Source organism: Xenopus laevis, chromosome 3S (genome assembly GCF_017654675.1).
Source record: "Xenopus laevis strain J_2021 chromosome 3S, Xenopus_laevis_v10.1, whole genome shotgun sequence".
Classification (NCBI taxonomy): domain Eukaryota; kingdom Metazoa; phylum Chordata; class Amphibia; order Anura; family Pipidae; genus Xenopus; species Xenopus laevis.
In genome coordinates this window covers 86,089,997-86,105,671 of record NC_054376.1, presented here as the reverse complement: position 1 = coordinate 86,105,671, position 15,675 = coordinate 86,089,997, and the positions used below count along the sequence as shown (strand labels likewise).

At 35.4% G+C, this 15,675-nt stretch overlaps 1 protein-coding gene across 6 annotated transcripts in view; it reads left to right on the top strand.

Moving 5' to 3' along the window:
* nav3.S (neuron navigator 3 S homeolog) overlaps nucleotides 1-15,675 on the top strand; it is a 386,349-nt gene that overhangs the window by 339,684 nt on the left and 30,990 nt on the right. For 4 of the 6 annotated variants that reach the window (XM_018255933.2, XM_018255927.2, XM_041588590.1 and 1 more), the window contains 9 exons: nucleotides 1,010-1,501; nucleotides 3,955-4,017; nucleotides 6,028-6,188; nucleotides 6,330-6,518; nucleotides 7,328-7,380; nucleotides 10,215-10,238; nucleotides 11,713-11,790; nucleotides 14,297-14,380; nucleotides 15,560-15,671. In XM_018255933.2, coding sequence (XP_018111422.1) covers nucleotides 1,010-1,501; nucleotides 3,955-4,017; nucleotides 6,028-6,188; nucleotides 6,330-6,518; nucleotides 7,328-7,380; nucleotides 10,215-10,238; nucleotides 11,713-11,790; nucleotides 14,297-14,380; nucleotides 15,560-15,671 — 1,256 coding nt within the window. The remainder of the gene's footprint in view (nucleotides 1-1,009; nucleotides 1,502-3,954; nucleotides 4,018-6,027; nucleotides 6,189-6,329; nucleotides 6,519-7,327; nucleotides 7,381-10,214; nucleotides 10,239-11,712; nucleotides 11,791-14,296; nucleotides 14,381-15,559; nucleotides 15,672-15,675) is intronic. The other 2 variants (XM_041588591.1, XM_041588589.1) reach the window with 2 other exon arrangements.

The following is a 15,675-nucleotide window of genomic DNA, read 5'->3' as shown; positions in this document are numbered from 1 at the left end:
AAGATGCGAAGTTGCGCCAGGCCCAACTTCGCCGCACTTCGCCGCACTTCGCCACACTTCGCCAGGCGTAGTTTCGCCAGGGCTCCGCAAATTCACTAAAATCCGAAGTTGCGCACAGGGGTAGCGTAAGGTTGCGAAGTTGCGCTAGCGTTGATTCACTATATAAAGCGAAGTTGCGCTAGCGAAGGCTAATTTGCATACGGCGCGAAATTCACATTTTAATGGAAGAACACGTATCTGCACTACAAATGCCTAGAAAACCTTCAAATCAGCCAATAAAAAATTTATTTTGCCCTACACATGTGCCCACTGTCTAGGTAAGTTGCCATGAGTCAGGAAATGTAGGGGGGAGGAAGGGGAGCCCCAAAAATTTTTCAATCTTTTTCAGCCTATCAGCCATCACGTAGAAAACACGCCAGCGTTTTTTGGCACTTAGAAAAAAAATTGACTTTTTTTTAAACAATCCCTATCTACTCTATTGCGCTTCGCCAGGTCTGAGGTGGCGAAGGAAGTTTAGCGTAAAAGGTAGCGTTCACTACACTGCGCAAGTTAGTGAATTTGCGTAGTTTCGTCGCTAGCGAAGATTCGCCTGGCGTAAGGTTGTGAAGTAACACTAGCGAAACTACGCCAGCGTTCGTTAGTGAATTTGCGCAGTAGCGAAAATGCCAAACGCTAGCGAATTAACGCTAGCGTTCGGCGCTTCGCACCTTAGTGAATTTGCCCCTATGGGAGATGGGCATTCCGTAATTCTGAGCTTTATGGATAATGGGTCCCATACCTGTACTATATCATTAACTTGATTGCAAATGTTTGAAAGGTTAAAATGAACCTGTGGGCTATATTAATGCATGTGTGTTGCAATCTGGTAGGAAGAATCTTTGACAGTTATAAAATGCTGTAATTTCCCCTCACTCAGTACATTACATTTATGTGCACTGATTTAGCTAATGGTACCACATATTCAATTAAATTAGGTTCAACAACATTCATATATATGTTTAATTTTTAGGTTGTTTGGTTCAAAAGCTGGAAATAAACCAACCTCTGCTGGCAGTACTGATGGTGGGAAGACCACTTCTGTGATGCCCAGCCCTAGCAGCACATCTTTGGCCAGACAAGGCAGTTTGGATTCACCTTCATCTGGTACAGGCAGTATGGGCAGTGCTGGAGGGCAAAGTGGTAGCAGCAGTCCGCTCTTCAGTAAGGCTAATGAACTTACTCCTGATGTCATAAGTTTAGGCCAGTCATTGGCCACAAGCCCTGCATCTGTTCACTCGTTTACATCAGGGGGCCAGGTATGGACAGCAAATTTGAGTAGTTCTTCAGCTGGGAGCAAGGACACACCTAGTTACCCTTCAATGACAAGCCTTCATACCAGCTCAGAGTCTATTGACCTACCGCTTAGTCATCATGGGTCCCTGTCTGGATTGACAGCAAACACACAGGAAGTGCAAAGCCTCTTAATGAGAACTGGTAGTGTGAGATCTACACTTTCAGAAAGGTGAGAACAAATTGTTCTTGGCAGAAAATGTTATATTTGAAAATGTTATTTTAAAAACTTGTATTGTAATATATTAAAGGCAGTAAGAATGTGACCGCCCAAGACTCACTTCACGACGCCATATTCCTCCAATCAGCTCCATAAACTCTGTGTGCTCAGCCCGCAGCATCCCGGCTGTAGTATAGGTCAAAATGAGTAATTCAGACAGCACTCCGGAAAAGTTTTCTGGAGTGCTGTCTGAATTGCTTATTTGGCCCTGTAATATATAAGTTACATAGATTTAGAGAGATATATAGATAACGTATTTAGGAACTGTACAATTCTCATACATGTTAAATGTAGTTTGCTGCTGATAAATATGCTTCCCACATGATGAAAGCTAGAGGAATATATAATACTCAAGATGGAAGAAACTACCTATCCTAATTTTCCTCTGCTTTTGTGGATGCATTTTTCTATGGTAAAACATTTGCCCAGAAATCCTAAGGTGAGTGTATACCTGATTACAGAAATGTAAGGTTATAGTTCAAAGCCGTTGCCTATGCACCTTTATTATGGTCGCTTGGGAACAATGATCACATGTCTTTGCTTCTAAGATGTCATTACTACTATCTATTTATTTCTATATTATAGTTTGCACTAGTTAAGAACCAGGCACAGACTTGGTTAGCTTTTTAAATAATGCTGGTGAATTAAAATGGAATGGCTAAGAAAAGCTTTATATTATAAATGGCAGATGTAACAGGATGAATGTTGCAGTACTCTATTACTAAATTTGTTGGTTTTTGCATATTTTCCCCTTTTTATGGCATGTTTTCTGGAGACGAAAACACACTGATAGTTTGACGCATTTTGAGAAATCAACTAATATTGTTTAATGAACAGTTCCTTAAATGCTTTCATCCCTCAAGTTAATGCCCCTTTTTAATACAAGATGATACTACAGTTCTACAGTTTTTTTTCCACCAAATCTCCAAATCTTTCTCAGTTAAGAAGACCCCCCAAAACACTATACTATTTTGTGTAACTAGCATTTGTATTATTGCTACAAAAGTGCACATTCTTGCATTTATCATCACTGAACCTCATTTGCCAATTTCCTGCCCAGTTCTACAGGTTAGTCAAATCTCTCTGCAAAACAGCATCATCCTACCTCCTACATGGAACTTTTTACAAAATTCAGTGTAATTAGCAAACATAGAGACAGTAATTAATATACCAACTGCAGGTTCAGAACAGGTTGAAAAGCAAAGGACCAAGGATGAACGCCTGTGGTACTTCTCTAACAGCACTGATCCAGTTATAAAATGTTCCGTTTACCATCACTTTTTGTATTTTATCCCTTAGCCCAGTAATCCCCAACCAGTAGCTCATTAGCACTCCAATCCCTTTGGATGTTGCTCCCAGTGGCCTTAAAGCAGGTGCTTTTTTTTAATTATTGGCTTGGAGGCACGTTTTTGTTGCATAAAAAACAGGTGTACTGCCAAATAGAGCCTCAATGTAGGTTGACAATTCACATAGGGGCTACCAAATAGCCAATCACAGCACCTATTTGGCACCCAAGAACATTTTTAATGCTAGTGTTGCTCCCCAACTCCTTTTACTTCTGAATGTTGCTCACGGGTTCAAAAGGTTGTGGATTCTCTGCCAGTTCTCTATCCAAATACATACAAATATGAACCAGGTCAATATTCCTGAATTGAATCAGTAACCTTCTCTGTGATACTGTATAAAAAACAAAATCTAAATAGATCACATCCACTGCCAATGTAGTTTCTACATTTCTGCTCACTCCACATAGAAGGATATTCTTCTTGCAAGATCTTGTCTGGCAAGATCTATAAAACCATGCTGACACAAACTCATAGTATTGTTATTTGAAATGTATTCCAGTATCTCATTCTTATGAACCCCTTCAAGAACATTCTTACCACCAATGCCAAATTAATGGTTTGATCTGAACTATTTTAGTACTCTGGGATGAATAAAATGAGGTCCATTCTTACTTTCACTTGTTCTCTTTTGAAACAGCCATCAATTCACTTTCAAATCACTTTGGCTCTACTTAAAGGAAAATCTCAGTTGTGTATACAGACAAAAACCAAAGCTTCGAAATATCTGCTTTTTTCCAGTTCTCATCAACTAGGTTACCTCCCTCTCAACCCTTTCTAAAAAACTTATAAGCCCTTGCACATGTCTCACTTTGGTGTAATTTTTCTATTCTTAGAAATAGATATTCTTAGGATAGAAAGGTTAGTATAGGAGGCATCAATTATCAGCAAAAATCTAAATGGAAAAATAAATGTTTTAGTTGTTCTTACTCTTTTTCACAATTTTTGTAAAGTGTCGGGTTTTAAAGAAGATGATTAATAATGCATCTAGGCCAGTACATCCATGAAAAACTCCAATTGTTGCTGCCATTAATCCTAATGGTCTGTTTATCTTATCCTCAGGGGTTTTCTTTACTTTAACAGTATGCAACTTGACCGAAATACACTTCCCAAAAAAGGACTCAGGTATATGTTGCTTGAGCATGACTCCTGCCTTAGCAAAGCTTAGGTTGTCTTCTGTTTCCTGCAACGCTATCTCTTCTACTTCCTTACTGTTGAGCTACCAGAATGTGCAGTGTCCTGACCTCATAAAATTAAAGCAGAAATATACAGAGCATGATGGGTGCTGTCGGTTTTTTTTTCATCATAATTACAATTTTAAGTAATTTCTGTATGAAGCAATAGGGGCACTTATCTCTTTAAAAGACAAAAAGTGATGACCAATTGTAAATAATTATTATAATGATCCAAGTATTTTCTTTCCTGAAAAGCTTAACATATGAAACCTATGCAGATCTAAGTGGCTAGATCTGTGACCTAAATCCTTCATTTTCATCTGCTGAGACCCTTTACCCATTTAGACCCGGTAATTGCTTTATCCGCAACCCAACCCACTAAAAGAAATAAAAGAAGCTTATGTTGTGACCCATGACCTGCTGACCAGCACCCATACTTGCATCTGCGAATATTACCTGCACCCCACAAAATACCTGCATTTTTGCCAGCAGGTACCTGCTACTGAACTCTTATTAAATGCAATTTTGTGAAAAAAAAAAAAACAATTTCACTATCTGTTCCACTAAACTGTTATTTGATAATGAATTAAAGACTACATTATTTGCTGATGACATTTTCTCATATGCCTTGGAGATTCTTCAAGTTACAGTATTGACACAAAATTGTAAATCTATTTAGCCAAAATAATTGACCATACCCACAAAATGAAAATGAAATATTTATATTCAAATGTTTTACTATAAAAATCTGGTTTATTATTGGTATATGATGTGATAGCTCTATAAATATATTTCCTGTAATGTGTTCACATGTGATAAATTACAGGAATGAGCTGTAATATAACATGCACTACATGTAAAAACAAAAATGCAATGTATTACCTATAAGCTTATCACTGGAAAACTCCATTGGTTTCAGATGTTAACCCTTCCACTAGGAGTTGTGCTGTAACACTGACTTTTGATTTTTGTCTCTTTTTACCAATGACACTTTAACTTTCACGGGAGATTTAATCAAGCTTGGCCACAACCCTTCTAGTACGCCTACTTAGTTGTATATTTATCCTTTCCTTTTCTGTTCTTAAGTTCCATGTCCTGCCAATCCTTCGCTAAACAACAACTAATATGGTTTTACTTTGCTGCTGGCTGCTTTAGCATACATGTTTTAATATCTGTTATATTGATCCTTTTTATATCATGTCTATTCAACCTGTTTCCAGTAGTGCTATAAATGTTGTCTGTAAAAAGCTATGTCTATATCAGCCAGTGTATTTCTGTGCAAATTATATTATATTTTAGCTGTGTCCATGTAGCTGGGGAGCTACAATCTAGCTCTAAAGGTGGCCATAGACGCAAAGATCCGCTCGTTTGGCAACATCGCCAAACAAGTGGATCTTTCCCCGATATGCCATTAACGAGCATGGCTATATCGGGTGTAATCTTATTGTTTGACCGTATGGCCGATTACGATGTGCCATGGGCTCTGGCTGAATCGGTTGGGTCAAAATCAAACCTGACCAATCGACCAAACGACTGATAGATGTCGGCACACGCCACACGCCACACACGATCCGAAATTCGTATGAATCCTCGATTCGTACAATAGGATCTGTGTGTCTATGGCCACCTTAACTTATTGACTGGGCATTGCATAACTTTTTCATGAAGTCCAAATCAATTTTTTCATGTTTTTGATACTATGGTCTTAATTTTTATAAAATGCTTAAATATTGGGTTACTAAAATCATTGAAAGTAATATTTAGGGCCGAGACTGAAACAACTGAAAACAACTGATTTTAATTGCTTCCAGTTTATTCCACACACATTTGTGTGTAATTTAAAAACAATGCTATGTAAATATATTGCAAACACAGGAATGTATTACATTGTTAATGAAATACAAGAGTCTTTCGTATGAATTACAATAATCTTTACCAGCAGTATTCATTCTTAATACAGATACACACCATCATCCCGCCAGACCAGTCAAGATGAAGGTAAGGAGTGGTTACGCTCACATTCCACTGGAGGCCTTCAGGACACTGGTAGCCAATCTCCACTTGTGTCTCCTTCTGGCATGCCATCCTCTGCTGCTGGAAAATATCATTACACCAATTTGGGTAAGAGTATAATTATGTTACAAATGAAGAGGGTTTTTATGCTTTAATGAAAACTTTACAACAGAATATTAACATAAATATTTTTGTTTATTAAATGGTTTATTAGCTGTGACTGACCCACTTCTGTAATTCTTTTTGCAGTAAGTCCAACCAATCTGTCCCAGTTTAGTATTCCTGGACCAAGCATGATGAGATCCAATAGCATTCCGGCACAAGATTATTCCTTTGAGTTGTATGAAGACTCACAGTTATGTGGAAGCGCTACATCTTTAGAAGAAAGACCAAGGGCAATCAGTCATTCTGGATCCTTTAGAGATAGCATGGAAGAAGGTAATTGGTTATTCGAATGCATAGATTTTATATTGATTGTGTACAACAATACTTAAACAAGCCCATATTTAACCTTACACAATCCATTATAGAAAAGTGAGACTTAATTTGATAACAAAACAGAAATATGTCAAGTTGATGCAAGTCTTATGAGACTGGGTACATTTTAATACTTTCTTTTTCATGCAATTTTAAGGCATTTGAGTCTTTATACGTGAACTCCTTTTACACATGAACTATGAGAGGCTGGCTCAGCCACAGGGTTAACTTCAAGATAGCTCTTGAAAGCTTTAAAGTCTGTAAAATTAAATTACTGGTGCTAAATTGAGTAAAGAAAAATAAAAAACTAAGTAAAATCCTTTCAGGTCAGATACATTTTCTTTAACGAGTTAATTTAAAAACAAAGCATGCCTCTATACTGTTGAATTGGCTATAGAAATAATGGATTATCTGTTTAAAACAATGTTGGTAAGCTCATGAGGCTATTGTAATGCTTTATCACAATAATGATACAACAGCAGGAGGAGCTGAAGGAGCTCATCAAATAATCAAACAGGCTTTTCTTTAATTATGGTGTCATTGTTGTGATAACAAAATAGTTCATTAACACAAAACACATATTGAATGGTATCTTTAGTGTGGCATTTAGAGCTTTTGATCCAGATTTGACACCGATGTTGAAAATCCAATGTCACTCACTCGGCATAAATGATTGCATGTGTTGATGAGAGCAGTTAATCAGTGGTTTATATTTAATTTAATTTTATTAACTGGCTTTATTGAATGTTGCTTGTTTGGTTCTTTTCTAGTACATGGATCTTCCTTATCCCTGGTTTCCAGCACATCATCTCTCTACTCTACTGTAAGTATTTAAGTAAATTTAAGTAAGAGATCCAATAAACATTACTATACAGATCCATGAAACAATACATTCTTGTAAATAAGGCATCCAGAGTTGATGTCAGTAGTAAACAGGGTTAACTTACCAATGTTCATGGGGGGTCCAGGTGCTCATGCCCCAGACCTTCAGCTTTGGAGGTGATAGACACACTTATACTTATGACTTCACTCTGGTTTAAAATTATTTAAGAAAAAACATTTCAATATGTAGCCAGCCTTAATCATAACGAATGCGTGTACAGATCCATGACCTATTATCCAAAATTCTTGCATGTTTTTTTAATGAAAAAATGTGGGTCACCATGTCTTAAGTATGAAACGGTTAAAGAATGTAATAATTACGATCCCAGCAGTAAAAGCTTAGCCCACTACAGACTGTAAATTTGTACAATCTGTGGCACACCCTGATTTAAAGTTTCCCACCAATATATACTGTAATGCATAATGCATTTAGCTGATTTTACTTTTTTTGGATTTTATAAAAAAAATTCTGGTCCCCTGAAAAACGTAAAATGGGGGTGCTACTGTAGTAGGAAAAAAACCATGCATTTGTGAGCATGGAAAAGCATGTATTGTTATATGGTCACTAGATGTCAGCAGAGGAACGGATGCTTTCTTCAAGATTCTGATTCATGATTATGGATAATCACTGCATTTAAACAGGGCATATCCTGATTTAGCACATTTGAATGCACTATTAAGCTATTGACTTCTTCTTTTCCCTGGCCATTCTCTATCTATTCTTCCCCCCCCTTTTTTTAATTCCTTTCTCCTTCTTTTTTCTTTTCTTTGTATTTTTTCCAGACCCCAGGCTGATGATGTGGCTGAACTACATCTCTCAACTTTGTTCAGTTCATTAGCAATCACACCTTTTGGTTGCAGTACTTAACCTTCATATTTTCACTCCATATATTCTGCCAGGGTGTTTGACCTGCCTGTGCCAGGGGTATTTTTAAATGTATTTACTTTCCCTTCTTAAGCCTGTCTGTGACAGGGGTGATATTACCTTTCAGTACTTATATATAATATATTATCAGGATGGGTTATGCCAACTATCTACATTATACTCTGTATGGTGTGCCAGGGGTAATATTCCAGGCCCTCTAATAATGGGGCCTTTGCCATTATTCTGTAACCAGCCAATATATGGTGTGTAGTTTTCTGTAACCTATCTGTTGGCTGGGCTATGGCAGGTAAGCACTCTTTACATTCTAAATAATGCGGTACATGTCTCTTTGGTTACTATGAAAACCATGATAGTTGTAAACAAAGTCAGGCCACACATTATTTTATACATGTGGCTCCACACCATCCTACCCCTTTTATAGTTATGATCAATCTATGACTCTGAGTCTGGTGGTCCTTTATTCTCTTTTTTACTGATTTGGCACTGTATCTGTCCTTTCCTCTCCCCTTTCTTTCCCCTCTCCCTCTCATTTTTCCCCTGCCTTTTGGGCATTTTGTTTTTAATGCACCTGCACACTCTACACCTGATGATCAGGTTAAACACTTTTGTAAGACTTTGTGTTATCTGCAATGATTCTCTGTTTCATGATGTTTTTATCTTGTATATACTGCACACTGATGTCATCATAGGGAGTGGGTTGGACACCAATTTACACAACCCAGTGGCTATTTTAGGTTTTGGGATTCTGGTATGTTTGAAATGTTTTGAGAAAGGTCCTCTTACCAGACCAAAATGTCCCATGAGTGCTTAATATATATATATATATATATATATATATATATATATATATATATATATATATATATATATATATATATATATATATATATATATATATATACATATATATATATATTATAATGATGTAATGACATATTATAATGATGTAACCTGGAATATTGGAATATGTAATATGATGTGTGCAAGTATATAAGGGATATGACCTAATACAGCCACACCTCCTCTGATAAAGCGCCCAATGGCATGAAACACATTATAGTATGTTAATTGGGTAGTAAAAATATTGTAGAACACTAACTTTCAGTGGATATATGTACTAACTGTAAAAATATATTGCTTAACCCATGAATACTGTGTTTTATTTACCATATCAAATTGTATATAAAATTAGTCATGCCAGTAAAAACATGGACAATCCTGGCATTCATAGGGTGATGTGTGGTGTATTTGATCACTGCTTTCTTTTACTTAGAATATTGAATAGGCCCTTATATAGTTATACATGTTTGCTTTTTCAGTGGAATGAATAAATCTGACAATATCTACAGTACTTTAAGGGGCACATTTACTAAGGGTCGAAATGAATTTTCAAATTTATTCTAATACTTCTAATGGTACTTCGACCATTGAATAGGCCTAAATTCGACTTCGACTTTGATTCGAAGTAAAAAAGTTTGACTTTGAAAATCGAAGTACTGACTCTTTAAAAAAGTTCGACTTCGACACTTCGCCACCTTAAACCTACCGAATTGCTATGTTAGCCTAAAGGGACCTCCTAGAGCCCATAGCCAACATTTGGCTACGTTTTTAGAAGTCGAAGTAAAATTGTTCGATCAATCAATTAAATTGTTCAAATCGTTTGATTCGAAGGATTTAATCGTACGATCCCAGGATTTCACTTCGACCGAATATGGTCAAATTCGATTAAAAAAAACCTTCGAATTCGAATATCAAAGTAATGCAATTCGATGGTTGAATTTCGAAGTTTTTTACACTTCGAAATTCGACCCTTGATAAATCTGCCCCTAAATGTAAAAGTTTTGAATCCGTAACACAACTTACGAATAATTATTGCATTCTGTTTTCAGGCTGAAGAAAAGGCTCATTCAGAGGTAATAAACTCTTTTCATCACACCACCAAAAATTTGAGGAAAAATATACAGTATTTGATCAATATTGCTGCAGCTTCTTTATTTATCTCCTTGTTTTAATCAATGTTGCTTTGTATGTGCCATTTATGACCAGCCTAATTTCTAGCATACAGTCTAGGCACACAGGCAAGCATAAGTAGCTTTATAAACATTCTGCCTGTTAATCAAAGTTCCCTTCAGCGAAAGCATTCGTCAAACCAAAATTTAGATGAGCCTCTTTAAACTCCTGGCAATATCCCTTATCACTATGTGACAGAAATCAAATTAGTTATATTTGGTTTAATCTCAGAATGGTCTAACATTTTGTTCATTTGCCAAAGCTTTCATTAAATACAAAGCACATTTCATTTCACAAAAAAATGATTTTGTCTACCTGTAATTGTGCAACTAATGTAAATGCATATAATTTGCATATTATAATTTCAAAAGTTTTAAAGCAGCGTCTTTGCAAGCTGAATCACTTATGAAGGTTTATGATGAGCGTATGGTTAGTTAGTTAGAAAGGGACGCCTCATCCACAGTATTTCTTTCCATTGAACTAAAGAGTATATATTCTGTGTATATAAATATATTCAACTATAAACTAGAAATTGGTCTATAGTTTGATGAAATAATATAAATACTTTTTTAAGGAATAAAATATTACACATTATTTTCCAGTTTAATAGCCTAAGCTTATGTAGGTGCATGTCAGTTTTGTCCTAGTTTGAATTATTCTGTTTGCCATACAATCCAAAGCTAATAAAGGCATAGCTGCCATTTTTAATTAGTGATATTTCCTATTAGTTTGTAGTCTTGTGTAGTTGTGAGCTTAGGTCCCACCACAGAACATGCTGTAGAAAATCTTGTGTATAAGCAAAATGCGCTTTCTTATTAGTACAGGTACATCTGTCAAACTAACTGAACCATTGATTGATCCTCCTGGGCTTAGACAGCAAAATCTCTGTTTTGGGACATATACTTTCTTGCCCCTTTACTTAGTCTTGCTGTACTGGTTGTAGTCTTTTCACTTATTTTCACTTATTGTGCATGTATGTGTTACTTTTAATTATGGAACAGGTAAAAAGGTATGAGGTAGTTTAAGAAAAACAGTTAAACAAGTATAAACAATAATTTGTTTACTCAGCTGGAATGAGATCTCTGCACGGAAAGCCTTACAATCTATAATGGAGGGAAGGTATACAAAATTAAAAAGAAACATTCATGTTAGTTATGGGCATGAGAAAATTATGTGTATCTGCATTGGTTATCTTACAGTTGCTGAAAATGCCAAATGCAAAAAAAATGAAGATTATCAAACCCTATCATTCTAAAACAAAAATAATTTTTAAAGGAACTTTATAAAAGATGGCTGCTTGTGTATTTAGGCTCACTGATGTATGCTATCATGGCTATACAATTTTTCTTGAAATTAACTCTGTATATTATATTTTAGCAAATTCACAAACTTAGGAGGGAGTTGGTTGCCTCACAAGAAAAAGTGGCCACGTTAACATCACAGCTTTCAGCAAATGTAAGTAACCTGTCTTAAAATATAAAGCAGTATATTATTGAAAAAGGCTTGGATATCAGTGAATTTACAATATGTTGCTTGGCTTTAATATATAGATATGAAAGCAAACATTACAGGTTAAAAGTGGCATCTATTTAATAACCTAGGTGCCCGTAAACCCCAAAATTAAGGAACTAGTTGGTAGGAGCTGTGTAACTCTGGTAATGCATGATAGTGGCTTGGGGAAAACCAAAAGCCATGTTATGGTGAAAGTCCCTATAACAGGCTAGTGGTCGAGGCTGGCCATTGACAATAACAAGTACTTGTAGTAGGCAAAGGATGAAGCAGGCAACAGACAAGACCACGTCCATAACAAAGGTCGGGGTCAAATCAAGTCAAACTATAAGGACAAAGGAAAGGAACTTATGGATATGAATTGATTCATCATTTTCCTCTTGGATGAATTTCTTGAGATTTTTTTCTGTGAAGGTATTGCTTGACTTTTACATCATCTACAAAAGTTCTCTTCTGTTATCTTAATTTGCTTATATAGAAACCAGCAGGCAATTGCCATTCAGTGTGGTCAAAATGGTTGGAACGTTTTTTTTTGTAGGAATATTTGCAAAATAAATTGTCATTATGTTTTCTTAAAGCATACGCAGAGCGTTACCTTAGAGAACAATTCTAGAATAGATGTTTTCAATTAAGCACAATTTCAGAAAAAATATATAGTATATAATATAAATTATAAATTAGCTAAAGAGGTAGTTAAAAAGGTGTACAGTTATTGCAGGTATGAGGTCAGTTTTTCACTTTGGACTTCAAATGTAATTCATTAGACTGCACATTTGTGCAATTTTAAGAAGTGCTTGAAGGTGTCGTATTATTTTTCAGTAAGTGCCAGTGGTCACTAAACAGTTTCCGGGGTTGCAAACGCTATATTAAATTTGCACAAAGGGAAATTTGTTTGCACAAAAGCAGTTTTCTGTTAGCAACATTTATTACATTCCCCATAAAAGTGCAAACCACTGTGAGAAGTCTAATCATTAAGATCTTTTATAATAATCTAGGAAGTTTGCATATGCTGAATTTTAGAAAAAAATTGCTTTTATTATAAAGGTTTTTTTTGTGTAATGGCCACTTTAGCATATAAAAATAAATTGGCTGAATTAATAGACCTGGCCAATAAGATGCCTAAGGCAAAGGGGAGTTATAAATGGCATAACCTACCTATCTGCCACTGCATTAAATGTTGAACATGGAAGCACATTTCATAAATGGTGCAGCTTATGAAAACAGGGCTAATTTTGTTGTTTAGGAACACTGCCTAATCCCAGCTGCACAGTAAAATGAAAGCTACTGCTGTTAAATTATACAGTGTGTGGGAAAATCCTAATGCTTTATCTCTGTTCTGGCTGCCGGTAGTATGAATAATAAACCATCTTATTAAAACTGTTCAATGCGTTTTGGTGCTGTTCGTTTTTAGAAACTCAAATTAAAACAGTCTAATAGAAATACAGAAACAATTCAAATGTCACTTTTTCTAACGATCATGGGTTATTATGTAGTCTGCAGACATCGTGTTTTGAATGTAGTGCATAGATAAACAAACCAGTGGAGCAAAATCTGTCTTTACAATAATTTATATAAAGAGATAATTTATCATTTTCACACCTATTATAATAAAACCTATAATCTTCCCGTTGATTATTAAACCTCAGTAAAAAATGTGGGCCTACTTTGTTGGATATGTTTAATCACCTAAATCATTTTGATGCATATTTTTCTGTGTAATATATTCCATAATAAAGTATGAGCTGTGGGGTTTGATGCAAGCAGTGCAGGCTATATGTAAGTTTTAAAGCAGTGTATGAGATATTATTCTAGCTTCCTTTTTGCATGCACACTTTGTTTCACAAATATTTGTTTTCTTTCTGTTTTGACTAAACAGAATATTTGGTATAAGTTCATGTTTATAGCACATCCGTAGTCCTTTTGGAGTTTAAAAGGAGTTTAAAAAATATCTCAAACATCAGTGAACGTTACTATATAAATAAAATGAAAAAATCTACTTTCATGTTCAGTTGGTCTCTGTCGAGTATAGGAAGATTGGGAAAAGCTTTCATTTCACATTAGCATTAGCTCTACACCAATTACAGATAAGGCAGATATTCTTAATTGGACCATATTTCATACCCAATCAGACACATTTTCTATGTGTAAATAAATTTTATCCCCTCACTTCCTATTCTTTTACATGTATTTTGTTCCAGGATTGTAAGACATCAAGTTTAGGCATCAGAGAAAAGAACTCTGATATTGGTTGCAGTGCACAGAATATAAAAGTCTTGGCAAATGTAAACAATATAATAGTTTCTGTTACTGGTTTACCAGCTATGACAATAAAAAAAAAAATACTTGATAACTTGTTGATTGTAGAAAATGAACTTCTTTAGTTCAACAAATAATACTTTCATTTAAGGATGGGAATGTAGTTGATGAATCCTTCTGTCTGCTTCATTTACAGTCCCATTTGGTGGCAGCTTTTGAAAAGAGTTTAGGAAATATGACTGGAAGATTGCAAAGCTTAACAATGACAGCTGAACAAAAGGTGAGTTTAGGAAAGCTGATTTCAAAGCTCAAGAAATATCAGCAGTTTATATAGTAAGGCATATTAATAAAAAAGAATGTATGAAAGTCCTAACAATAAGGCCATTGGTGCTCATTGTTTCTTATTTCAGTATTATAGTTGCATGATCACATGTTCTGCGTAGTGCAGAAAAAGATGAGATATCATAAAATAGGCCATATAACAGAAGAATGTCTAAAGGGGAACAACTGCGAAAATTACAATTTAATATAAGCTTCAGCATGCTGAAGAAACTTTGTAATCACGATCAATTAAATATTCTGCATCGTTTCTGAAATAATCAAGTTTATCTTCACTATTCCTCTCTCAGCATCTGTTTCTCTTCATTCTCTCTATATGCAGCAGTTGTGTGTCAGATCCAATATATCTTATAGGGAGGCTCCTTTCCTATCAGATGTATTAGAGATCATTCAAATAACTGATTCCAGTACTAACAAAATGACTGCCTTTTGCACAAATTCTGCATGTATAGAGATAGGATTTCTGGTGATTTTACTATAGTGAGCTCTAATACATCTTTTAGGCAAAAGGAGCCCCCTATAAGATATAATGGATCTAACTGTGATTATTTGACACCCAACTCCTGCATGAAGGGAGAATGAAGAAAAACAGATGACAAGAGAGGAATAGTGAAGATGAACTCGATTATTTCAGGAACAGCACAGAATATTTGATTGATTGTATTTAGTTCCCCTTTAACACAGTTTAATCTGGATTTTGCTCCTTTTTTAGCTAATAGCACAATTGATTATCATGTGTTACTAAAAATACATTTTCTTTTTCATATAAAGTGACAATATTGTTTAAATGCATGATAATAGTGATACTAGTGAAAACACACAAAAACATATATGTTTTATTTAGTAAACAAATCCATAATCTGGGTCTAAATAAAAACTCCCACCATAGGAGGCAGTAACTAAAAACACTGTAGGGGTATATATTCATTTTCTGTTAATTGTATTGTTCCCTTCTCTGTTCTGTTAATGAAATGGCCAGCACTGTGCTAACACTAGCTGAAAATCGTTTTAGATGCTTTTTCCCAAATAAATTTATTTTTAAAAATAAATAATTTTGATGATTGCACTTTTAAAAAATATCGTATTGCTGTTATAATCAGTAACCTCTTTTTCATTGCAGGATTCTGAGCTCGTTGAATTAAAAGAGACCATAGAGATGCTAAAGGCCCAGAATTCAGCTGCACAAGATGCTATCCAAGGAGCGCTCAATGGCTCTGATCATAGTCACAAAGGTAC